A 27,759-nucleotide genomic window follows, 5' to 3' on the forward strand; every position below is an offset into this window, starting at 1 on the left:
ATCAGGGTTGGAAGGGACCCCTGAAGGTCATCTAGTCCAACCCCCTGCTCGAAGCAGGACCAATTCCCAGTTAAATCATCCCAGCCAGGGCTTTGTCAAGCCTGACCTTAAAAACCTCTAAGGAAGGAGATTCTACCACCTCCCTAGGTAACGCATTCCAGTGTTTCACCACCCTCTTAGTGAAAAAGTTTTTCCTAATATCCAATCTAAATCTCCCCCACTGCAACTTGATGGCATGGTTTTGTATTACCACTCTTACTTCTGTGCTGCTGCCTGCAGAGCTGGTCCCTCAGTCAGCAGCTGCCACTTTCTGGCTACCCAGCTCTGCAGGCAGCAGCAAAGAAGTAAGGGTGACAATATCAAAACCCCCCCTAAAATTACCTTGCACACCCCCTGCAACTCCGTTTTGGGTCAGCACCCCCAATTTGAGAAACACTGGTTTCCCCCATTAAAATCTGTATAATATAGGGTAAAAAGCACACAAAAAAGACCAGATTTCACCAGGGGGCAGGCAGGGGGAGACCAGATTTCATGGTCCATGACACGTTTTTCATGGCCGTGAATTTGGTAGGGACTTAACTATATACTAAAGAAATAAAAACAAATAAGAAAAAAAAACCAGCAAGATAGGTAGCTAGGACGCAGACACAACACTCCATCTCAAGCACCTGCGGTTGAGAAGGAACTGGAGTGACAGCAGGACCACCCCTTCCTACATATTCATATGCAAGATCAGCAGCATGCGTAGGATGCAGGCACAGACCCATGGACACTGCTGACAAAATCTCTGACAAAGAGTGTATGGGTGCACATGTGGAGCACACATAGCAATAACAACTGGAAGAAGCAGTAATATTCACTCATACTGTCAACCTGTATGAGATTTTCAAAATCACTTATAATTTTGTTATTTCTAAGCATTATTTCTTCAAAGCACATCAAATCTCTCTCACTTAAGTACTAGGATTTGCTAAAATGCTCGCTGAAATAAATGGGAAATTTTCCAATGACTTCAATGAATTTTCAATCAATCAGGCTGTAAGTTTGAAATTTTACACCTAAGCCATTTTTAATTACCCAAGCACAGTGAGGCATATTAATTTTCTCAAAACATGGACATTTGTTTTTCAAGCTTTAGACAACTTCAGCTGAATATTTCTCCTTCAAACACATCCACTTTGGGCTGACAAATGTCCGAACAAAAGACAATTTTATTATAATAATAGATATAAGCACCTGGAAACAGGATCCAACAACTAAAGTGCTTTTAAAGCATATGTTTTAGAACTGTGTACCTAACACATGATGAATAATTTAATTTTGCCTCCATTTCAGTTGACCAAATTCTAAAATGTACTAATTAATCACAATTATTTATGAATTTCTATTCTATTATGTGTTCTACATGAATAGCTTTTGAACCTTTTCTCTACCCTCCTCATTTCCCTTCCCCAGAGCATCCCCCACCTAGAACAGCCCTGCCCCACGGGCTTCTGTGACCAGCCCATCCTCTTCTTTTTCCTCAGGCTACCCTTGGCCCTTCTAGGCCAGAGCCCCCCTTCAGTCCATTGGCGGTAGAGAGACTGGGGGGAGGGGAATCCTCTTTGTCCTGCACTGAGGCAGGAGCAGGCCCTGCTGCAGTAGGAGTAGGCCTAGGCCTTGGCTCCCTAGGCCAAGGGAGGGTTTTGTCTGACCAAGGCCCCTGCAGCTGGGAGGGCTGGGACAAAAGCCCTTTGCAAGGGGAAGGGGTCTCCCTCCTACCCACTCTGAGTGAAAGTGATATTTGAATCCATCCAGGACCTTGTGGAAGTTATGAAATTTGGCTCATTCCCTCTGCCCTGGGCAGCTCAGTGGCAGCTCAGTGAGTGGCCTGGGCTTAGGGAACCCCCGGCCTTTCCCAAGGAGAGATCCCCTACAGCCAATAAACAGACCTCACCCACCCTTTCTGTCACCCTACCATAGCCCCACTCCAATCCTCTGCCCCATAAATTACTCCCATTCCCATTCATTGTTCCCCAGAATAACCTCTTATCACAACAAATAAACCACTCACCTTCCCAAAAATATGGAAACCTCCCCAGCCATTTTATAAGATCAATTGAAAAGAGCTTGTGATTGATTTTTTTTTAAAAAAGGATTTGACAAGTAGTTTAAAAGATTTACTGAATTCTACAAATATTTGCTTTGATTTGTGTGGGTTACATGGACATATATTTTTTAAAAATGCAAAACAGAAATTTTTTTTTTTAAAAAAAAAAATGATATTCTGCATTTAAATCATTGTCCTTTTTAGTTCATGGAGATTCTGGAGATGCAGCATCTTGATTTTTTAACTCTCTCTTGAATATAGATTATAATGAAAGTCTCTGCAACCCAGGATTTCTGAATCACTTAAATGTCAGACCCATACCATTCTCCCCACCCTGCAGTCCCAGGCAAACCTACCCTTTTCTCCCCAAAATGAGCTGTAGGGTTCCCTGCAGTCCCCCTCCCAATGCTCCCAATGAACCTCTTCTTCCAAACAGACTACAGATTCCCAGGGATTCTTCCTCCAAAGTCTCCCTTCAATTAATGAAATAGTTATACTCAACAGATATTACAGCCTCTCTATCGTGCTCTAGTGTATCTGAATTAAAATATTGCATAATCTGGAACTTTTCCTTTCCACGATGCTACAAGTGCTAAAGATTTCTAGTTAGAAAAAAATCTATGCACCAGCATGTAAATTACTCAACTCTTGGGCCACACAAAAAAGTGTCAGTAAGGAGATGATGTCCTTCATTTATCTAAACAGATATTAACTTTAAAAATATATATCCCTTCCTAATGTACATTCTGCGTGTTGGACATGTAAAAATCCCATTTTAGCAGAGTTACGCACATCTAAATCACAACACAATCCCTGTATTTGTGTCTGCTGCATTTGACACAATTTGCCAGTAAATACCGTAAAACATTCTAGAAGATGTAATTAAAAAGTTACTCTAAGATAAACCCTATAAGGAAAAACCCATAATAAGTAGAGTATTCTAACCATCCACTTACATGCTTTGATAGGTTGGGACTCTTTGAATCAACATCATACCTAAAAAAATTAAAGAAAAACAATTACTGCCAGGTGGCAGAGTTAAGGAAATGTAAAAACAGACATTTCAGTGTATTCGCATATACAAAAGAAATATACAGAATTGGTAATAAAGACATTTGAAAAGACACTTCAGTAGTAAATGAGATTCCCTCATTCCAGAAAAAATGGTTACTCACCTGTTCCATTAAAAAAAAAAAAAAAAAAAAAAAAAAGTTACCTACCTTTCAAAACTGTTGTTCTTCTAGAGGTGTTGCATATGGCCATTCCATTCTAGGTGCATGTGTGCCCACGTGCGCAGTAGTGGAGATTTTTGCCTTAGCAGTATCCGGAGGGTCTACAGTAGCGCCTCGTTGAGTGCCATACTCATGCACCGGTATATCAGGCGCCACTGACCCTACACCCTCTCCGTTCCTTTTTGCTGGCAACTGCCTCCTTAGTTGTTCCCATTGTTAGGGAATTGTTCCCATTCTTAGTGAATTCCCCCAGGAGCATAAAACAGGTGTAAAGTTTTAATGCTCCTTTACTCCACTCTGGCAATGACAGTATGACCTTATAAATGCTTACTGTGCTTTAATTATTAGAATGTGCTCCATGAACGGTTCACTACTAACCTTTCTGGAGATGGTCAGTGGCGAATATAAATTGTGAATTTGATTACCCAGCCCTCACTTGCTCTTCAGTTGCCTATGATGTAATATTGACCATATAGCTGCATGTATTTGTTTACAAATAACTATAAATAAAGGGTCAAAGCTAGGTGCATTACTACTAGACAAAGATCATTTGTGGGATTTCCTCCCCACTCCCATTCTCCATCCATTGTATTGTAGTTGCCTTGCTCTTTTACAGATCAATATGAATCTTTCAGTGAGGGCTGTGTGTGCAGGAATATAACATTGCCAATGCACCTATTAATATTGTCTGAGAATTAGGTTATAGATCCTGTGATCAAATGAAGTAACAGGAAATTGCTGGGTGTTAGACCTGCGCAGCACCAGTTAGCATATATTGTGAATTACAAGATAAATTATGTTCCAAAAAATAAAATTGTATTCTTCTGTAACATGAACCAGGCAAATAAATATATTTAGAATGTTATAAAACTTAAAAAATGAAGGGAGAAACAACTTGCGAAGGCAAAAGAGCAGCCATTTCCATTTTAGGTACACATACGCCAACCATGTCTTTCATAGATCAGCGTATGTGCAGCTGTGATTGTCTTTAATGTCTCCCAGAATGAAGTGGTAGGAGTAGAGGAGCAGCCACTGATGCCACGCGGAATGTTGGGGGGGTGGGGGGAAAGAAGGCGCGGCGGATAGGGAGGTCCACACATTGAGTTGTGTCTGGGTTGCAGAAGAAGGCGAGCATGGGATTCTTCGACCTACAGGTCTACCAGAGTCTACAGCATCTCAGTTTGTTGCCTGAGAACCCACATTATGTCTTGGTGCATCTCACTCTCCTTTTCCTGCTTGGATTCCCAGGCCTTTCTCTTCTCCATGCTGTCTGCAAGGATCATCCTCCAGGCCCTGGTCTCATTCTCTGATGCAACTCAGACTTGCAGCATCTCCTGAAACATGTCATCCTGAGTCCTTTTCTTTCTCCTCATTTGACACAGATGTTCCACAAGAGACCCTCAAGGCCACAATACCATCAGCTGCAGATATAGCACACAGAGGTACCACTATCAGTCTATTCACACCAGAAATTGAAACTTAGGATACTGAACTCAGTCCCCTTGATCCCAGAAAGTTGTAAGCACTACATTCTCACTTCTCCTTGGGATTGATACAGCACCGCACCAGCCGCGGCGAGTATGGCCCTCAGGAGTAAGAGGGGCGTTGGGAACACAAGTGGGGAAAAACTCACAGGCATAAGTATATATATATATATATATATATATATATATATATATATGTGTGTGTGTGTGTGTGTGTGTGTGTACAGGGCAATGGAATGGAATACTGGCATTGTTTTCCACAGGTGGTGGTGGTGGTGATTTTAGCTGATCTCACTCCTGAGGGTAACAGAGGCAGAAAGAGGACAATGTCCCAATACCACCCAGGCCCGTATGTTGCTGGCTTGTGTATTGCAATGGTGCCTGCTGAAGTAATCCCTGAGTGGCGTAGGAAAGTGTCCTACCATGGCAGAAGAAATAAGGCAGCCCTCCCCAAAATGCCTTTGGCAAAGCATTGCAGAATAACTTCATGAAAGTTTCATCTCTCTATGGAGGATTCACGAGACATTCTGGTGCACATAAACAAACTGCTCCGTGTGGTCCCCCTTGCCTAGAAGTGAATAAAAAGCAGATAGCAACTCTACCTCTCTTGGTCAATTCACTAGCTCTTCTAGCACAAGCAAAAAAAAAAAAAAAACAAAAAAAAAAAACCAACAACTTTGTTCTTCTACTTTGGGGGTTCCATCCCTGTAATTTCAAAGCAAACTGCATACTTACCAGAAGTTCCGTCTCCTGCATCAGGCTCACCCATGCTGGACCCTCGGGACTTGCTGGACTGCGGCGGAGTCAAAAATATGTGCTGGCTTGCTGCGCAGCTGGATCCCCTGATCACTTGCCCCCCTACTATTCCTCTTCCTCATCCGCCTCCTTGTCCTCTCTATTCACAGCAGGGGCCTGTGACTCCGGCTCCTCCAAAGCATCCACTGGACTCTTAGGGAGTAGTCTTTGCCGCTGCTCTTTGTAGAAGCAGCAGATCTGCAGCTCCGCATCAGATCAATTGTTGGCCTCCCTGGCCTTTTGGTACACCTGCTGCAGCTCCTTGGCTTTCATGCAGCACTGCTGCTGGTCCCTGTTGTAGCCCTCATACTCCAAGCAATCTGCTCATAGAGATCAATGTTTCTACAGCTGGATCGGAGCTGTGCCTTCAAAGCCTCTTCACCCACAAACCCAACACCTCCAGTGTACTGCAGACAGGAGCACATCTGCAGCGTGTACCCGGCATGGTCAGCTGGGCGGTTGCACATAGCAGTTGAGAGCTCCTAAGTTTGCTCACAAAGCTGAGAGCCCAGGAAAAGGAATTTCAAAAATTCATGGGGCTTTACAGGGAGGGGTCGCTCCCTGTCTACATGTTCCCTGAGCAGCGGAGTTCACAACAGTGACCAGAGCAATCATTGTAGAGCATTATGGGACAACTCCTGGAAGTCTAACAGTCAACATAAGTAACACAGTGTCTACACTGACACTGTGTCGACCTAACTAAATTGACCTTGATTCTATGCCGCTTGGGGATGTGGTATTAAGTCAGAGTAGCAGGGCAGTTATGCCAGAGGGACCAAAATGTAAAAGTGTAGAGCATCCACAGTCAAGAACATAAGAACTGCCATACTGGGTTGGACCAAAGGTCCATTTAGTCCAGTATCCTGTCTTCCGATAGCGGCCAATGCCATGTGCCCCAGAGGGAATGAACAGAACAGGTAATCATCAAGTAATCCATCCTGTCGCCCATTTCCAGCTTCTGGCAAACAGAGGCTAGGGATACCATCCCTGCCAATCCTGGCTAATAAGCATTGATGAACCTATCCTCAATGAATTTAGCTAGGTCAACATAAGCTACTTTGTGTAGACCTAACGGTGTAACATAGACAAGGCCTAACTATTTGGCATTCAACAAGACCCATACATCAATAAAATATGAGAAGTCATTACTATTGTTGGTTAGCAGGTGCCTTTGATATGATTTATGGCCGTAAGTGGTGTTCAGATTCTCATGTAATCATAGCTTTTCTATGTTCAAACTCCAGGTAACAGACTTAAATTATGTTGGTAATGTTCCAAGTGGCTTTAGCATGCTGACTACTCCTCTGATAAGGTGTTCCTTCTGTGCATGCCTGGACCCGTTAAGGTCACCCAGCAAACTGACAATCCTAGATGGTATTAACTTCACTGGCCACAACCTGTATCTGAACACTTGTCAGCACAGGCTACATAAAAGATAGGTGAAGAGATTACCAAAGATGCATGCTAACTATTCAAAATGTTTTTTCTGGCAAGTATCAATGGCCAAAACTAGGAGTTTTTTGGTTTAATACCAAAGACATGACAAATGTATTATAAGAAAATAAGTAAACTTTCCAATACTTTAGAATTAAATGCCTTTCAGGAAAAGTTTATTAGGAATCATGACACATTCAGAATAATTTCTAGCAACCAATACTCCTTTACAAACTCTCTTTTCATTCCACATCATTTTCACTTTTGTCAGAAATTCTATTCTTCCATTTCTCAATCTTATAAAGGTTTATTATAATGAAACCTTTGTTCATTATCAAGGAATAACCAAGATGATGAAATGTCTTCCAAAACCAAGGCACTGCAAACATGATGCCTTAAAAATGGAATGATTAAATATGAATTTGATTTAGAGTCACAGTAAAAAAAGATCATTAGTTTTAGTGTCTAATCTACTTAGACTGAGTTTTTTTGGAGCAGAGACCATGTGTTTGTTCAGCATCTAGCACATTTGGGCTCCCAATTCCTGATTAGGGCCTCTAGGCAACAATACAAGACAGCTATTAATAATAAAAAAAAATTATTAAACTAGTATTGACAATGAACAATTATGCTACACTATAGGTTTATGGTATAGTCATTATAAAGTAGCATATGATCAATTATTTTATTAACCAGCTGTATGGTTAACTCAGATTTAAGCATCACTGAAGTACTGATGACTCACTATCAGTACTTCTTAAGTAAATAAGTTTGCATCTGTTGATTTCTGACAACAGGGTCTGCTTCTATCCCATAATATTTTAACATAAGCATTCGTCTTCTCTTCCATTCCAGAGATACACAAGAGTCTTCACCAGTATCACCTCTCAAAGGCTTCAAACTTCTTATGGAGTAGCATTAATTTCCCACAAGTCACATCCATAAATTGCTATGGAAGAATTAAGTTTTTCACCAGCTGAACCTTCATACATTTCAAGATGCCACTGTTTTTCCAAACTTGTGTAAAGGAAGCCATGACTCTACTCTACTTCTGATTTCTTTAGAACAGCATCCATGGTTGGATATGTATAATTCCAGACAACTGAATTCACCTGTTGCCTCTACAACTGGACTATTGATTGTAATGTCCACTTGCATCCTGTTTTTGTTAATCATGTCAACATGCATGCCCTTCACTTTTGCTTCATTCATTCAGGGATAGTCCACATTCCTCACGAACTGTTTTTACAGGCTACATTTGTTGCATTGCATTGGTTGTTGTAGAAAAGAGCACCATATCATCAGAGTATCTGGAGTTGATTAAAAAGGTGTCCACCAATGGAAATTCCAGCTCTTTCTAGTCGGACAAAACCTTTCAGGCCTTGTCTCATAGTGAATTTCTGCATGAACATTGAAAAGGCCTGGAGACAGATATACCTTTGTCTCAAACCCTGACCACTGGAAAAATAATTTAGGTCACCTGCTGCTATTCACTCTGTGGTCTGTTGTAGATGGTAGAGACTTGTGATGAGTTCAAGGAGGTGCTTTGGGATCCCCATGTTTGCCAGAATCCTACAAAGACTGTCATATTATGTCAGACTGTACTGACACTTCTGTATAGTCAGTGAATCACACGATCAATGGGTGATTATACTCCCTACATTTTTCAATGATGTGATGGATATTCGCAATTTGATCACATGTACCTTCTTCTCTGAAGCCAACTAGCTGTGGTGCTAGTTCTGCTAAAACATTCACTTCATGAGATTCTGAATTATGTAGAGCAGAATGTCACATGCACCATCAGGGAGAGAACACAATTGTTACTACACTCTACTATGTCTGCTTTGTTTGGTAGAGGCAAAAGGATTCCTTTTGTCTAGTAATCCACCAATTTCTCATCAGCCCTACATCGCTGTTTGATCAACAACTATCATGGCAGAACAACAGCAAATTTTATATATATGTTTAACCAAATAATCCAAACATAACATTATTTTTGGATGTAAAAATGCTAACATTGCAGAGTTAGCCATATAAGTTAGGAAATTCCAGAAGTAAGGTTGCTCACACAACCTTAATTTGTCCCCCTTGTGCATACACATTATGATACAGTCTTTAATTATATGTTCAGGAAGGACAGGCAGGGCAGAAAAGGTGGGGGAGTAGCACTGTATGTAAGGGAGCAGTATGACTGCTCAGAGCTCCGGTACGAAACTGCAGAAAAACCTGAGTGTCTCTGGATTAAGTTTAGAAGTGTGTGCAACAAGAGTGATGTAGTGGTGGGAGTCTGCTATAGACCACCGGACCAGGGGGATGAGGTGGATGAGGCTTTCTTCCGGCAGCTCACGGAAGCTACTAGATCGCATGCCCTGATTCTCATGGGTGACTTTAATTTTCCTGATATCTGCTGGGGGAGCAATACAGCGGTGCATAGACAATCCAGGAAGTTTTTGGAAAGCGTAGGGGACAATTTCCTGGCGCAAGTGCTAGAGGAGCCAACTAGGGGGGGTGCTTTTCTTGACCTGCTGCTCACAAACCGGGTAGAATTAGTGGGGGAAGCAAAAGTGGATGGGAATCTGGGAGGTAGTGACCATGAGTTGGTTGAGTTCAGGATCCTGACGCAGGGAACAAAGGTAAGCAGCAGGATACGGACCCTGGACTTCAGGAAAGCAGACTTCGACTCCCTCAGGGAATGGATGGCCAGGATCCCCTGGGGGACTAACTTGAAGGGGAAAGGAGTCCAGGAGAGCTGGCTGTATTTCAAGGAATCCCTGTTGAGGTTACAGGGACAAACCATCCCGATGAGTCGAAAGAATAGTAAATATGGCAGGCGACCAACTTGGCTTAATGGTGAAATCCTAGCGGATCTTAAACATAAAAAAGAAGCTTACAAGAAGTGGAAGGTTGGACATATGACCAGGGAAGAGTATAAAAATATTGCTCGGGCATGTAGGAATGTTATCAGGAGGGCCAAATCGCACCTGGAGCTGCAGCTAGCCAGAGATGTCAAGAGTAACAAGAAGGGTTTCTTCAGGTATGTTGGCAACAAGAAGAAAGCCAAGGAATGTGTGGGCCCCTTACTGAATGAGGGAGGCAACCTAGTGACAGAGGATGTGGAAAAAGCTAATGTACTCAATGCTTTTTTTGCCTCTGTTTTCACTAACAAGGTCAGCTCCCAGACTGCTGCGCTGGGCATCACAAAATGCGGAAGAGATGGCCAGCCCTCTGTGGAGATAGAGGCGGTTAGGGACTATTTAGAAAAGCTGGACGTGCACAAGTCCATGGGGCCGGACGAGTTGCATCCAAGAGTGCTGAAGGAATTGGCGGCTGTGATTGCAGAGCCACTGGCCATTATCTTTGAAAACTCGTGGCGAACCGGGGAAGTCCCGGATGACTGGAAAAAGGCTAATGTAGTGCCAATCTTTAAAAAAGGGAAGAAGGAAGATCCTGGGAACTACAGGCCAGTCAGCCTCACCTCAGTCCCTGGAAAAATCATGGAGCAGGTCCTCAAAGAATCAATCCTGAAGCACTTGCATGAGAGGAAAGTGATCAGGAACAGCCAGCATGGATTCACCAAGGGAAGGTCATGCCTGACTAATCTAATCGCCTTTTATGAGGAGATTACTGGTTCTGTGGATGAAGGGAAAGCAGTGGATGTATTGTTTCTTGACTTTAGCAAAGCTTTTGACACGGTCTCCCATAGTATTCTTGTCAGCAAGTTAAGGAAGTATGGGCTGGATGAATGCACTATAAGGTGGGTAGAAAGCTGGCTAAATTGTCGGGCTCAACGGGTAGTGATCAATGGCTCCATGTCTAGTTGGCAGCCGGTATCAAGTGGAGTGCCCCAAGGGTCAGTCCTGGGGCCGGTTTTATTCAATATCTTCATAAATGATCTGGAGGATGGTGTGGATTGCACTCTCAGCAAATTTGCGGATGATACTAAACTGGGAGGAGTGGTAGATACGCTGGAGGGGAGGGATAGGATACAGAAGGACCTAGACCAATTGGAAGATTGGGCCAAAAGGAATCTGATGAGGTTCAATAAGGATAAGTGCAGGGTCCTGCACTTAGGACGGAAGAACCCAATGCACCGCTACAGACTAGGGACCGAATGGCTAGGCAGCAGTTCTGCGGAAAAGGACCTAGGGGTGACAGTGGACGAGAAGCTGGATATGAGTCAGCAGTGTGCCCTTGTTGCCAAGAAGGCCAATGGCATTTTGGGATGTATAAGTAGGGGCATAGCGAGCAGATCGAGGGACGTGATCGTTCCCCTCTATTCGACATTGGTGAGGCCTCATCTGGAGTACTGTGTCCAGTTTTGGGCCCCACACTTCAAGAAGGATGTGGATAAATTGGAGAGAGTCCAGCGAAGGGCAACAAAAATGATTAGGGGACTGGAACACATGACTTATGAGGAGAGGCTGATGGAGCTGGGATTGTTTAGCCTGCAGAAGAGAAGAATGAGGGGGGATTTGATAGCTGCTTTCAACTACCTGAAAGGGGGTTCCAAAGAGGATGGCTCTAGACTGTTCTCAATGGTAGCAGATGACAGAACGAGGAGTAATGGTCTCAAGTTGCAGTGGGGGAGGTTTAGATTGGATATTAGGAAAACTTTTTCACTAAGAGGGTGGTGAAACACTGGAATGCGTTACCTAGGGAGGTGGTAGAATCTCCTTCCTTAGAGGTTTTTAAGGTCAGGCTGGACAAAGCCCTGGCTGGGATGATTTAACTGGGAATTGGTCCTGCTTTGAGCAGGGGGTTGGACTAGATGACCTTCTGGGGTCCCTTCCAACCCTGATATTCTATGATTCTATGATTCTATGATCACATACTTTTTTCTTACAAGACACTTACCAGCTCCTGCCCCCTTCCCGCTCAGCTCCTATCCTCCCTCCCCGCTCCAGCTCCTGCCTCCCCTTCCCTCCCCTCCTATCTATCCATCTTACCTAGTTGCCATCTCTGTCACAGTCTTCTCTTATCCAGCCCATCACCTGGTTCCTGTTCCCCTAATCCTGTGCATCCTTTCACCAGCTCCAGTCCCCTTCCCACTCTCTAGCTCCTACAACCCCTTTCTCTTGCATCCCTCTACTTTCAAATGGGATGCTTCTTCTGTCCACTTCATGTGGCCAGGGCACCAGCATGGGAGGCAAAGCCACAGGAGAGACCACCTCCCTACTCTCAGTTCCTGTGACTAGCACCACCGTGGCTCCACAAGCTACCAGGAGAAGCAATTTTAGGGAAACACCCGCTCAGTCACAAGATGGAGAATGCTCAGTTGCAATCTGAGGATGGTGCATGCGCAATCTGGTGCGCGTGTAGGAGTTATGATATGATGCCCAAAGTAGATAGAATTTGGCTACTAAAATTCTCTGAAGATTCCAATCAGTCCTTAATGAGCATGTGTAAATTGCAGTTTTTATGACAAATTTGGGAGATTTTCATGGGGAAGGCAAAACACAGTCCTGATATCAGGTCATCCCTCCTGACATATTTCAAATCCCTGGTCCAGATTATGGCGGCATTAGAGCTTCCCAGCAAAATGGTTGGAAGAATTTTTTTTAAAAAACATAGGCTAATTAAAATTTTCCCCTGATCTCTTCCTGAGAAACTGCTAAACTGTTTTAACTGAAACTTCCCACAAAAGGCAGACAGCCAGCATGGAAAATTCCATCCCAAACAGTTAAAAAGTTATAAGCAACTAAAACCAGGATCTTTAATGGAAAGTGCTAGTCAACCTTAACTCTATATCAGCTCTGTCTATAATTGCTGAATTTTACGAATTAGCAAATAAACAGTTACACAGAAAAACATACAGTAAAAAGAGCAAGATACATCAAGAAAACCCCCTCTCAAACCTCAAAGACCAGGTGCCCAGCCCATCTGGGACAGGGATAGTCTTTTTGTTCTGGGTTTGTATGACGACTAGCACAATGGGTTCCCGGTCCATGACTGGGGCGCCTAGGTGCTATGCTAATATAAATAAATAAAAACAAGTTGTTCCCCATTTAGGGACTTCCAATACCAATGGAATGTGAGCCCTTGCAGAAGCCCCAGTTTATTGTCAACTTTTCTTTTTTGTAGGGACAGCACATGGAGTTTTGAAATTAAGTGTAAAAATACTACTAAAATCAGAGCAGCTATTAAAGGAACAAAAACATTGAAGAGCTTAAACCAACAGTATGTTAAAATAATTGAATTTGTTCATTCTACTATAAAGACATAATGATTCAGTGGTGTCATATTAACTGGCTAGAAATGCCTGTGAGAAATTAACAAATAGGAAGGGAAGAATATCCCAGCAGGCAACGTGTGTAGAAGCCCTAGTCCAAAATTAAAAATGGAAAGTTTTAGTCTAATTAATAGGAACCACTGTAGGATAGTGAATAAAACTGGACAGCTGAATAACTGAATAACCTGCCAACAGAGGTCGTAAAATTACTTTAATTGAGGCTCTTCAGAGAAAAGGAGAGAATTTAATTAGGATTCTATTGGCTACATGGGAATGTACTGAAGTGATACAAAGACAATCAAGAATTTATTTTCATATAGTCACCTGAATTCCCTTGTTACCTTTAAAGTTTTGTAAACCAGTTATTTTATTTAATCCTGTGCATCTTCCATTAATTTTGTTATGTATAAAGTTAATGATATTTATATTGAGAGAGTTATATTACTTTCTGTAAAATGAAAGCATAAATTTTATATATTAAATGTTTTACAGAGTAAACCAGATTGCCTACAGAAGATCGTTTTAACTCATAAAAATTGGAAGTAAGGCTCTCCATTTTGCTCCATTAGAGACTGTAAGCAAACACTGTTTGCAAGGGCAAACCCAACCTCATTTCCTGACCATAAAGGGCCCCTTAGCAGCAGTATTGGCAAGGGACAGGGAATCTACTGCTGCAAAGATTCTTTTGTCCCCCATTCAGCTGGAGACTGTATTAGGCCCAAAGTGGCCATTTCAGAAACTGTGGCGACTTAAACCTAGTGAAGCTCTACAGCTATTCCATCATTTAGGAGGAGGATTTCTATGCACACCCTGCTCCACTGCCAGGAGCCTGAACTCAGTTACTTGAGGCAGACAGTGAACTAAGGTTTTGGCCCTCAGTTATACCTGTGTAATTTTAAAAGGACTAACTGCAATGGAGTCAGTATATTTACTGATTTACACTGGTGTAACAACATAATTTGCCCAGCACATGCAATTATATAGAATTTCTTTTTAAAGAAAAACATATCAAATGTCAAAATATTGTGAAGTTTCTCACTTAAATATATTTAATTTTAGATGCATTGTATAAGGATCAAGTTTTGACAATGGATTTATATCTGTGTACTTCAGAGAAAGGCAGAAAGGTAAGACCCTTAAACTTCCTTTCACACAAAAGTTAGCTACACAGAATTACTGATGTGTTACAAATCAGCAAAATAAAATCAGAGTTAAATCTAACACTTCATTCTTTTCCAGTGTACGGGAGTCTTAAAATTCCACCTGTCCTGCATGGTAGAAATGATTTATTTCTTTTACTGCTCTTCTTTTTAAATGAAAGAATTCATCCTGCAGAGCAATTGAAAGTTTTCTTATTCAAGACTGTAGGCCCAATAAAATAGAATTGTTACATTGAGCTGAGACCATGATATTTAGGAACAAAATGATAAATATTAAGGACTGAGCAACTGCCTGAACTTTGAATTTCCTCTGAATGGCTATCAGATATAATGTTTAAAAAAATGTAACCAGTTATATTTTAAAATCAACATTTTAAACTAAATGTAAGAAAAATAACTGAAAAGTGACTTCCGAAAGTGTCTTTACGTCAATATGGCAAATGACGTGCCTAGATTGTACTTAGACACAAGTTTGTGGAAGAGAGGTGATGCAAAGCGATACAACCCCAAAGGGAGCCCTAGGAGGAATTGCACTTGCCAAGGACAAAGTGTCATGTAAATAGTAAATGCAGACACTAACTTATTGACTGAAGTTTTAAAAACTTATATTAGATGTGCTGTGTTTGTCTACTACAGCTAAAATAATAGGAACTGAAATGTCCATTACCTAATAGCCCCACCAGAAATGTCTGCCCCTCAGCATTCTTGCCAGAAAGATTTGTCCTGACTCTTTACAGGGACATGAGCTGGAGCTCCCATCTTTTTAAGTTTACCAACAATAAAAATAAATAGCAGAAATCTTAGTTGTGACTCCAATAGTTTTTCCACTTGCTAGTGGTCTTTGACAAACAAAATAGCTGGTTAAAACTGAACCCAAGCAAGACTGAAGTTATGCAATGGGCAGAGGAATGCACTTCGAAGAGTTTGCAGCCACAGTGAAGACTCCTTTGGTTGAAAGTACATTACTTCTGTATTGACCTATTCAGGGTATTCCTGAACTATGAACTGGATTCTTCATGGACACTAAGCTTTCACATAGTAGCATCAGAGAGGGACACTTTCCATTATTTCTGACTGGCTAGAAAACTCCATCCCATCCAGCGGGACCTCAGTTATACACATTTTCATCACCTCCCAGATGGACTATCGCAATGCAATGTAATATAGCTGGCCATGAAGCTAACAGCAACTAGTAAAGATCCTTGTAGCATACACCCTCAGCAACACAGGCTACCAGGAGCACCCCTCACCTCTCCTCAAATCTGTAGACCAGCTTCCAAAGGAATAGCAAGTCAAGCCTAGTGTCTCTATCTTTATCTTACAGAAGCTCAATGATTTCAGCCTACTATAACTGAAAGACTGCCTAAAGCTCTCAGATGAAAAATTCCACTCCTCAAGCACCATGGAACTTTCTACCATAAGGGTAAAGCTCAACTGGGCAGGCCATTGTTGGGTACCAGTTCAAGATTGTAGAATGAACTCTTACAGGGAGTAAGGATCATCACAAATCTCACTAACTTCTTTTCCAAGTGCAGGATGAGCTTCTTCAACCTTGCATTTGCTAATATAAGGCACATAGTCTGTGAATAAACAGAATTAAAATAAAAACAAATCCTACCAAACCAAAACCTTCCAAATCACGCACACGCACACTCCCCGCCCTCCCCAGGGAGAGGAGGAGAGAAAGAATCAACCACACGACATGTCAACCATGTCAACCACACGACATGTCACTTAACTCACAATTCATAGGTGCTCAGATAGTACAGTGATTAGGACAGGAAAACCTATAGAGAACAGAACAGAAAGTATTCACAATGACAGTTTTAAATTTATTTACCTCAGCTTGTCGGAGAACAAGATGCTACACAAAATGTCTGCAAACATGCACTCAGGAAATTATTTGCTATGCTTAAAATCCAACAATTTTACTGACACTACAAATTTATGAACAATTCAATATATTCGGATATAGCCATAGATGACATTCTATAGATAAACTATCTACCTTGAGACATACAAAAAACAAACAAAAAAAAACCAATTAAGTTATCTAGTTTGCAAAGTCAAGCATTCGAAACTTAGGAAATGGCAGTTTTACTGTTGCCTGGCCCACCTTAATTCTACCTCCTTGTGCATTTAACTTACGAATTGAAAGAATCAGAGGTCCTATGGAACAAAAAACCAGCATATTATTGTGTAAATTAAAATTAATTCTGCTACCTTGTATGTATGCATTTTGATAAAGTGGGACAGACAACTGTCATTTTGGCATTTCCTAACTCTCATGTGCTTGACTTTGCAAACTAAATAATTTTTAATTTAGTTTCTTAGTATGTAATTTCCTTTTTTTTTTAATAAAAGGAAACAATGTAAAAACAAGTTATATTATTTAACACACACACTATGGTCTGAACACTCATTCTTCAGCACAAACTGCTACCACTTGAGCTACACAAGTAAGCACATTAGCTGCCAGCAGCAGAACGCTATTATCTGTGCTATTATCCTTGGCCGGGGGGGGGGGGGGAGCAGAATGAGCTGCTTGTGCCACATGCTTGATTAAGAGGGTGGTCAAGGGGAACCCAACTTGGTGCTCATTATCTCTCTCCTTCTACCTCCATGAGATGCAAATGGGACACAGATCTCTCTTCCAGGTCTGGCGTGTGTGGGTGTGTGTCAGGGATGGGGGTGCTGAGGTCCAGCTCAGCTTGGCTCTCCACACCACACCTTTACAGCAGCTCAGCATTGCAGCATGTGCTCCTTCAGCTTCTGTTATGATGGTTATGGCATGGGCCAAAATCTTAATGTTTGTGTTCAATTATTATTTTGCATTCTGCCAAAAATAGGTGTACAGCATTTTTAACCATTTATAACATGACTAAATCTGAATGGAATTTCATAGGGCAAAGAAAAACATTTCTGTAGACTGAAGGTTTTCTCCTTGCTGAACTTCAAAAGGCTACTGAAAATAGTGGAGGTGTTTGTATGTCTCATAAAAAGGTCACAAGAAACTTTTAATAGAAAGCGTTAGGCAATCTATAGGGATCACAACCAGCTCCTTCTATATCATGTCTTCTATAGAAAACTCTTAACATTTCTTACAGTAATAAAAACTAAAATTCAATTAGCTTTATAGTCTTTGAAATTATGAGGCAATTTTACTAGTCTTCCACTTCATGAGATCCCTTCTTTTGTTCACATTTGTGCTCGGAGATGGAAGAGAAAGAGAGGCCATATTTAGACAAAATTTAGAATCATCTTCTGCATTTTATATATCAGTATCTGCAACAGTTTCTCCCAAGATATTTTGGGATTCACACAGAGTATTATTTATTATATTTTTTATTAATCTCATAGACAAATATATTCAGTAGCAAAGTACAGGAAAGGTAATAATTTAAAATACTCTGAGTTTTTGAAGGAATAAATTAATTTTTATTGTCTAATACATAATTTCCACGTCCAGCCTTTGACTGATCTTCCATGACCTTTCTGCCACCTTCAGTGTAGGTCTAATTATCCTCAGGATCAGTCATGATTCTACGAAGTCCCCATATGTGACAGTATGGCACCAGTGTGAGCAAGGTAGAAGCAGCCTGGCCCAATAGATGGCATACTGAATTGGGAATCAAACCTAGGGAATTGAAATTTGGCTCTGCTACTAATTTACTGTGTCATCTTGGGCAAATTCATTCTCTCTCTCTCCCCTATGTTTTGCCATTTATAAAATAGAGATAATAATGCTCACCTACTTTATGAAGAACTTTGAGGTATACAAAGGAAGTTATTATTATGGATTATTACTACTACTTCTATGTAGACAGCATCTGGCTTAGTTCATCAAGAATATCAGAAGGCCCTATTCTTTCCCATAGAATTTGTACCTATAGGTAGCACAAGAAGACATCTTCTTGGATGTGTTTATTCTGTAAATGGCTTAACCCTCAGATTATATGTAGGAGGATAAAAACTACAGAAAAAAATAGGAAGGACAGAAGGTGGCTATTATTTGGAACAATCTCAAATTTCACTCACTTCTTAAATAATTATCTCCAACTTAAAATGCCGAGCCAGTATTATCAGATGTACACTTGTAACTGTAGGTGGAGTCATGTCTTATTTTGATTTAAAAAAAACCCTAGATCTGCAATTAATGTGTGATAATTTACACTTGGAGTGTTTGCTTCACACCTTGTTTGCGAATATGCCACAAGTACATTTGCCATTTCATAACAATTTAATGAACTTTTAAGTTTTTCAAAACTCTGATCTTATAAAAGATTTTATAAAAAACAAAGCAATACTTTTAACCACTAGACATCCACTCATTCCTCACAGTCGCTCCTAATGGCTTACCATTTTACATAATTATTCCATTTTGATAAATATAAATCACCACATTCATCCAAATTAATCTACTTCACATTGAAGATGTCACTTCTTCCCAAGTAAACCACTGGTTGCCTTCACAAAACATCAGTGCATTTTCACAGTGCTAATGACATTAGAATCAAAGGTGTGTTGATTAACTTACAAATCAAACCGCAGGTTCTCTCTTTCTTCAAAGAAGTAGTCCATGATGAATTTTCTTACAAAATCTGGATTTAAAGTATTGTCAATTACTTCTGTTCTTCCAAACTGTAAAAGAAAAGTAATACCTTATGGCAAGCATAAGATCCTGTTGTAAGAAGTTACATATCTATATCACAGCATATAGATCCAGGAACAGAAACGTGCAAGGGACATGAAGTAGGATGCAACAAAGGTCTCTCCTGGAACAGCGATTTTGCAAGGAGAGGATCATGTCCACATGAAAACACCCAGGAAAGCAAGAAAAGACTACCAGAAGTCCACCCTTTCCAGCATGAACAGCAGCATGTGCCCATCCCCATTTTATAGACTGAAAATTTCAAAAGACAGCACTTCCTTCATAGAATCATAGAATATCAGGGTTGGAAGGGACCTTAGGAGGTCATCTAGTCCAACCCCCTGCTCAAAGCAGGACCTACCCCCAATTAAATCATCCCAGCCAGGGCTTTGTCAAGCCTGATCTTAAAAACTTCTAAGGAAGGAGATTCCACCACCTCCCTAGGTAACGCATTCCAGTGTTTCACTACCCTCCTAGTGAAAAAGTTTTTCCTAATATCCAACCTAAACCTCCCCCACTGCAACTTGAGACCATTACTCCTTGTCCTGTCCTCTTCTACCACTGAGAATAGTCTAGAACATCCTCTCTGGAACCACCTCTCAGGTAGTTGAAAGCAGCTATCAAATCCCCCCTCATTCTTCTCTTCTGCAGGCTAAACAAGCCCAGCTCCCTCAGCCTCTCCTCATAAGTCATGTGTTCCAGACCCCTAATCATTTTTGTTGCCCTTCGCTGGACTCTCTCCAATTTATCCACATCCTTCTTGTAGTGTGGGGCCCAAAATAGGACACAGTACTCCAGATGAGGCCTCACCAATGTCGAATAGAGGGGGACAATCACGTCCCTCGATCTGCTCACTATGCCCCTACTTATACATCCCAAAATGCCATTGGCCTTCTTGGCAACAAGGGCACACTGCTGACTCATATCCAGCTTCTCGTCCACTGTCACCCCTAGGTCCTTTTCCGCAGAACTGCTGCCTAGCCATTCGGTCCCTAGTCTGTAGCGGTGCATTGGGTTCTTCCGTCCTAAGTGCAGGACCCTGCACTTATCCTTATTGAACCTCATCAGATTTCTTTTGGCCCAATCCTCCAATTTGTCTAGGTCCCTCTGTATCCTATCCCTGCCCTCCAGCGTATCTACCACTCCTCCCAGTTTAGTATCATCCGCAAATTTGCTGAGAATGCAATCCACACCATCCTCCAGATCATTTATGAAGATATTGAACAAAACCGGTCCCATATCAGTCAAGACATTAAAGCTACAAACAAACAGTTTTCCCCTCAAATTTAGGAAAACTACTCCCCACCATAAACATTAGTTATATTTACTCTTCCCAATTTGAATGCTATAGTTCCTAGAAATCAAATACTCATAGCAGGATAGGATTGGAAGGGACCTCAAGAGGTCATATAGTTCTCCGCTCCCCTCCCCTCCCCCGCCCCGCACTTCCCTCCACTCCACCCTCCTGGGGACTGACAGGTGTTTGTTTAACCTGTTCTTTAAAACGTCCAAGGACAGGGATTGCACAACCTCCCTAAGTAATCTCTTCCAGTGTTTTACTATCCTTATAGTAATAAAGTTTCTCCTGATATCGGACTTAAATCACCCTTGCTGCAACTAAACAGATGACTTCTTGTCCTACCCTCAATGGACATGAGAGAAAGTGTACACTCACCCTGTGCAGTAACTGAGTCTTCGAGATGTGTCGCTATGGATGCTCCACTACAAATGCACTTAGGCACTCTGCACCTTTGATCATAGATTTCTCATAGCAGCACCTATTCTGCCCACACATGCATATTACTCAGTCTCATGGTCCATACTGTTATATAAGCACTGAGTGCGTGAACTGCTTTCAGTTCCTTCTCTACCATGAAGCTCCATAGCAGAGAACTCCAAAGCAGAAGGGAATGAGGGCACGTGGCGGAGCACCCCCAGGGGGACACATTTCGAAGAACGATAGTTAGTGCTTGGTGTAAGTAACCATTTCTTCTTCTTTGAGTTGTGTCCCTATGGTGCTCCACTCCAGATGGCTATCAAGTAAAAGTAAGGAGGAGGGAGCTTCGAAATCAAGTCCAGTACTGAAGAAAGTACAGCCGAATCATGAGTTATTGCATAATGCTCACCAAAAGGTATGTATAGAGGCCCAAGGAGAATTTTTGAAGTATTCAGTTGTAGGCCCAATTTGAGAAAGAGATCTATGGCTTCACAAGTTGCCTGTGAAGTAAGGTCCAGGAAGCAACCTTTCAGAAGCCAATCATTTAGTGGAGGTGTGCTGCTACTACTGATGACCTTTGAAAAGGTCTTTGGGGCAGATCATAAGCCAAAAGGGAGCACCCTGAACTGAAAATGGGCCTGAACGACAGTAAAACATAGGAATCTTTTGTGGGATGTGTGGATTGCTATATGGAAATATGCATCAGAAATTCGACTGTACAGTCAGCAAACAATTTAGTGTCATCAAGAGGAAAGTCTTCAACTGTATCTGGATATCTTTTGGAAATCCTGAGATCTGAATCCAGGAGGCCCTCTTCATAACTACCACCATAGAAATCAAAGGAGTGGCAGCAGCGGCAGCAGCCAGGGAGGTCTGAAGAGATGTTCTGGCAAGCAGCTGGCCTTTGCAATAATTGCCTGGAATTGCTCTCTGTGTTCCAATGGTAGATGTTCAATAAGGGAGTTCAGCTTGGTATAATCTGTACAGTTGTACTTGGCCATTAATGCCTGGTAGTTGGTGATTCTAAATTATAAAGTTGCTGACAAATATGATTTTATACCCAATAGGTCAAGGTGTTTATGATCTTTACCATAGGGAACAGCATTAGCGTGGTACTGCCTTCCATGTTCGTTAACCACCTTGACCACCAAGGACTAAGGATAGGGATGAGAAAATAAAAATTCTGAGTCCTTAGAGGGGACATAGTATTTTTTTTGTCTGTTCTCTCGAACATGGGTAAAATTGAGGCCAGGTGTGCCACATAATGAGGCCCTGAAAAAGCCAACAAGAAAGGCAATGTGAGCAGATCAAGCTGTATGAAGAATGTCAAGCAGCTTCTGATGTGATTCTTTAACCTATTGAAGAAGAATTTGCAAAGAATCCGTGACCATCTTGATAAAGGTCCTGGAACTGTTTAAAAGAGTCAGCCAGGGATCGTGGAGTGGCATGACCACTTCATCGGGGCATAGAGAAAAGATGCTGGCTAGTGGAGAGATCTCTTCATCAGCCCCTAGTTTCCTGTTCCTCAAAAGGTTTCTTCCTGAGGTTCTGGTCTATTGGAGAGAGGGCGATGAAAGTTGTCTACCTCTGACAGATGGCGTTCGAGGCCCTAAAGAATTGCCGATGACAAGCCACCTAGGTGTCCTGACTTCCAGTATAGCTGAGGGGCTGGTGAATATTACATGGGTGGAGGAATCCATGAGTGTTTGTACCAGCAAGATGGTGGTTGTGGACATCTCTCATGACTGAGATCAATTTCCTCAGAGACCTATGGAAAAGAGCCTCTATAGGAATGGAGTGGAGAGCCTCAGGACAGATATTTGAGAGATGAAGATAAGATCTTTATCAGAATCCTCCTTTTCCAAGTCACTGTGAAGCAGTGGAGCAGCAGAAGAAATTTGAGGTACAACCATCAGTACCAGCCAGGTGTATGGGAATCTGGAGATCCTAGGTACAGAGAACAGATCAGAACTGAGCAATGACTGAGTCAGGTGTCTCGGAAACAGCCAGGTCTAGCAGAAAATGAAACTCCTGCAGTACCAAGAGCAGTGTCGGTACCATATCCATGGCCTGCACCAAAGTGATAATGGCAGAGGGAGTTGACGGTACTATAAATCTCAAACTCTCTGAGGGGAGACCTCCAGAAGAAGCCCGATTGAGCATCTTCGGTACTGGGTGAGAAGAGGCAGTGCTCTTTTTGCTGCCTTGATCCATTGACAGTACCAGCTGACCTCTCAGAACCTGGGACTTCATAGTCTTTAGGCTTGATCATGCCCTCAGTACCTGAGGAACCAGCAGTCTCGCAAGTACCAGACTGGAGAGCAGTGGGTGCTGAAGGGGCTGGAGTCATCGAAGTCAGTGACTTTCTTTTGAGGTAGATTCCCTATCTGGATAACTTGAGGGACAGATTTTGGGAGTCTTATGAGAGGAATCTTGGGTATTCCTCTTAGATATCCTTGAGGAGTGCAGTTTGGAGACAGTGGAGGCAGCGGACTTATTCAAAGACCAGCCAACAGGGGTTGGTCCCCTGGCTAGGGTCAGAGGCCAGGCAGAGTGAGCTCTCCATCATGAGGAGTTGAAGTTTGAGCTTCACATTTTTTCTGGCTTTACATTTTAAATACCAGACAGAAGTTGCATTTTTGGGAAATATGAGAGTCCTGAAGCAACAGATGTACCAGGATTGCCTTCTGGCATGACAGACAAGGTCACCAGGATTGCCTTCTGGCATGACAGACAATGTTTGAAACCAGGAAAACCAGGCATGCCTTTCCAGTAAAGTAAAAACTCCCAGGGGGGAGTAACTGTCTAAAAAAAAATCCAATAACTTTTTAAACTACTACAGTTAAAACTACTACTAAGAACAACTATAATTAACTACTTAAAGAGCTAAGGGGACACAGTTGAGGTAAAACTCAGTGCAGACAACTGCTAAGGTTCCATCTCGGGTGAGTGGTTGAGAAGGAACTGAGGATAGTTTGCTTGCACTATGCGATATGTGGGCCAAATGGACACTGCTATGCAAAAATCAATGATCAAAGGAGCATGGGTGCAAGTGCACCCAGAGTAGAGCACCTATAGGGACATTATTCAAAGAAGCAACTAATCACAGTCCTCTTTATACCAACCTTCTATATATTGAAGATTTATCATGACCCCCCCAACCAGACATTCTCTTCTCTAGAATAAACACGCCCAGTTCTTTCAACTATTCCTCGAAGGCAGGGGTTCTCAAACTTCATTGCACCGCAACCCCCTTCTGACAACAAAAATTACCACATGACCCCAGAAGGGGGGACTGAAGCCTGAGCCCTACCGCTGCACCTCCCCACCCGGGGGTGGGGGTGTCAAAGCCAAAGCCCAAGGGGTTCAGCCCCAGGCAGGGGGCCTGTAACCGAGCCCTGCCGCCCAGGGCTGAAGCCTTTGGGCTATGGCCTGGGCGGTGGGGCTCGGGCTTCGTCTCCAGTCCCCAGCAACTCTAAGCCAGCCCTGGTGACCCCATTAAAATGGCGTCGCAACTCACTTTGTGGTCCTGACCCACAGTTTGAGAACTGCTGCTCTAAGGTCATGTTTTCTAAGCCTCTTATTTTGTTGCTCCTCTCTGGACTCTCTCCAATTTGTCCACATCTTTTTTAAAGTGGTGCCGAAAACAGGACACAGTACTCCAGCTTAGGCCTCACCACTGCAGAGTAGAGCAAAACAACTACCTCCTTTGTCTTACGTACAACACTCCTGTAAGTACATCTCAGAATGACATATAGACTTTTTCGCAACAATATCATACTGTTGGTTTTACAACCCACTATAACCCTCAGATTATTTTTCTGCAGTACTACTGCCGAGCCAGTTATTCACCATTTTAATTTTTTCTTCCTTTGCTTCCTAAGTATAGTACTTTGCATCTATTTTTACTGAATTTCATCTTACTGATTTCAGACCAATTTTCTAAATTATCAAAGTAATTTTGAATTCTAATCCTGTCCTCTAAAGTGCTTTCAACCTCTCCCAGCTTGGAGCCATCCACAGATTTTATAAGCATACACTTATGGCATGATTTCTTCTTGACAAATCCACATTGGCTCTTACTTATCACCTTATTTTCTAGGTTGAATAAAATTATTCAATAGTTTATTCCAGTATCTTTCCAAGTATCGAAGTTAGACTGAACCGTCTGTAATTCCCTGGGTGCTCATTTTCCCCTATTTTGAACATAGGTAATATGTTTGCACTTCTCCAACTTTCTGGGACCTCATCAATCCTCCAAGAGTTCTCAAAAATAATAGCTAATGGTTCAGAGATCGGTTTGGCTAGTTCCTTAAGTATACTGCAGCAAAGTTCATCAGGTCCCACCGTCTTGAAGAGATCCGATTTATCCAAACATTCTTTAACCTATTATTTCACTATTCTGCCCAGAAATCCCCTCTCCCTTGTGGTTAATATTGTGTTAAACATCTGGTCACAATTAACCTTTTAAGTGAAGCCTGAAGCAAAAAAGGCATTAACGCACTTCAGCCTTTGCTGTGTCATTCATTATTTGCTTCCTTCCCTGTTAAGTAATAGGCTTAACTTTACTTTGTCTTTCTTTTACTTCTATTGCTAAGAGTGCCAACAAGCGTACAGTACTACACGTAAGTGATGTTGACATCTGTCCCCTAGAAAATGAACTGAGACCACTAACTTATTTAGAGCAGGGCAATGAACAGTTGTAAGGTAGTAACGTATTTCAGTCATTACCACCTGAGATGATTCCAACTGCTGATACAACAATGAAATGTTCTTCTTCCCACTTAGAATCTGGAGGCACCCAGGCACCATACTTAAGAACTCAAGTATATGACTACTGTAAAGTACCAGTAGGCCAAATCGGAGAAGTAAAACCATTAATAATTGAGACAAAAACTGTTAGTGATCTAGTCTCCTCCCCCCTTTCCCCTTCACAAATAGCCTTTGGAAACCTGGCTAGCCTGCTCCATATTTTTTAAAAATAAAGTTGGTTTTATTTACGGTGGAGGGAAGTATGGGACAACCATCTTTCTTCTTTAAATGGAATTAACCATTTTTAAATATAACACAGGATATATAAATACAAAGAGTTCAAAATAAAGTGACGCTGAGTCTTTCGGCTTTTTTTTCTGCACATTTCAGAGCTGGACTTCTTTTGCATAGCAATCAATCAACTAATCATAATTTTTCCCTTTTTTTTTTTTGCCATGACAAACAAACCACCACACTTAATTAAAAAATTAAAAACAAAAACATACATTAAAAAAAAAAAAACCACCACCTTACCTCTCTCCATTCTTTGCTTCCAATACCTTGTGTATACAAAACACATACTGTGGAAAGAAGAAATGCTCTGTCATTTTCATAATTTCTTTTAACATTCTTACATTAAATGAATCTGTTTTAGGAAGTCTTACATTGCTGTTGCAATTACTAGCTAGGACAATCAAATATCAAATCCTTGCACTCAGTTCCTAATAGTCCTATGCTTGGAGCCCTCCTATGGAGACAATATGGACAATGAGCCTGGAAATAGAATGGCTCTAAAGTGGGCTGTGATACTTACTGCTTGACTTTTAGCAAGTCACTTGACAATCCTTAGATGCAACACTGCGTAAAAGCAAGATTTCACTAAAATCAGATTGAAATATTGGTCTAACTATAAGTACTCTAAAAAATACACTGTCTTCAGGAGATGAGAATTAAAAGAGAAACAAATAGGGACCCATATAGGAAAGAGAGAGAAAATAGGGTGGGAGAGATAAAACTTCCTGAGCCTTTTTTCCTTAGACCTGCTCCAAATATACAAAAGAAAGATATAATATGTTGTATATCGATACACTTTTTAACTAAATTCCCACAAACAAAAATTTTGTTTAAAGCCAGTAATTGTTGCCAAAGTGACACATCCACCCAGTACAAGCCTTAAAAAAGGAAACGCCATAATAAAGTACATTTATGAGCTGTCACTAAATGCCCATACAGAATATTTTCACTTTTAGCAACAGACTTCATGCCACTGCCTCCTCCCAAAAAAAGAACTCCCTTTGTTTCCAACAGATATAATTTTTTTATTAAATATTATTATCATCATCTGACTCTCCAGCTCCATCTCAGGAGCTGAGAGCAGGAAAACTCAATCCTGGAGGTACAAGAATCGGGAGTTCTCTGCACTTCTGTAATACAGTTAATAGCAGCAGTTATCCAATACATGTATAAAATTGATTAGGGCAATCACTCATTCACATCCAACAGCCTTTACAGGTTAATGTTTGTTCACTACACATGAATCTTGAACCACGTGTAAGCCAGCAACCAAAAAGGCAACCTAACACAGTACCACTCCGCCTTCTGAATAATGCTGATCTAGATCTGCCCTAAATGGTTTTCTGACAGATTATTCTCCTGCTTCAATACATTTTTAATCTCTAATTTAAAAAAAAAAAAAACAAAAAAAAACATGCTTTGGGTTGCAGTCTTTAGCAACAAAGGGTAAGGGCCCAATTCAATTCTGTAGCAGGGTGCTGGTGCAAAAGCGCCTAATTAGCCCCTGCCCAGTCAGCTCCAATCAGCGGAAACATATTGGGGCTCATGGAAAAGGCCTGATGGTGGCCTGAGGATTGGCAAGACCTGCTGGCCTGACAAGCCACGGGCTACAAAGGCTGGGAGACAGCCAGTTAGGGAGGGGACTGGAGGCCTCCTAGCTGAAGGCTGGTTCTGCCTGTAAAGGAGGAGATTAATCCTGTAAAGTTGTATATAGACAGACACTGGTGGTGGGATAACCTTTAGTGAATAAAGACACGGTGTTGCACAACCCTGAAGCTTCTGAGTCTGAGTGGAGCAGCAAGCAGGCCCTAGGAAGAGGGGCGGATTGTGGACCCTGTTACATACTTCCATTGGAGTTAAAGAGAATCACCCTACTGACTTCAGTGGAAACAGGGTCAAGCCTGAAACTGGATTTTCTT

At 41.7% G+C, this 27,759-nt stretch overlaps 1 protein-coding gene across 3 annotated transcripts in view; it reads right to left on the reverse strand.

Annotated features, from left to right (window-relative positions):
- The window catches only part of CPNE8 (copine 8), a 282,884-nt gene that overhangs the window by 210,577 nt on the left and 44,548 nt on the right, over positions 1-27,759 (reverse strand). For 2 of the 3 annotated variants that reach the window (XM_084621135.1, XM_084621136.1), the window contains exons 3-5: positions 26,081-26,127; positions 18,964-19,067; positions 3,046-3,085 (exon numbers count right to left, since the gene is read on the reverse strand). In XM_084621135.1, the coding sequence (XP_084477261.1) occupies positions 3,046-3,085; positions 18,964-19,067; positions 26,081-26,127 (191 nt within the window). The remainder of the gene's footprint in view (positions 1-3,045; positions 3,086-18,963; positions 19,068-26,080; positions 26,128-27,759) is intronic. The other variant, XM_084621137.1, reaches the window with a different exon arrangement.

The sequence above is a fragment of the Lepidochelys olivacea genome (assembly GCF_965140295.1).
Source record: "Lepidochelys olivacea isolate rLepOli2 genome assembly, chromosome: 1".
Lineage (NCBI taxonomy): Eukaryota > Metazoa > Chordata > Testudines > Cheloniidae > Lepidochelys > Lepidochelys olivacea.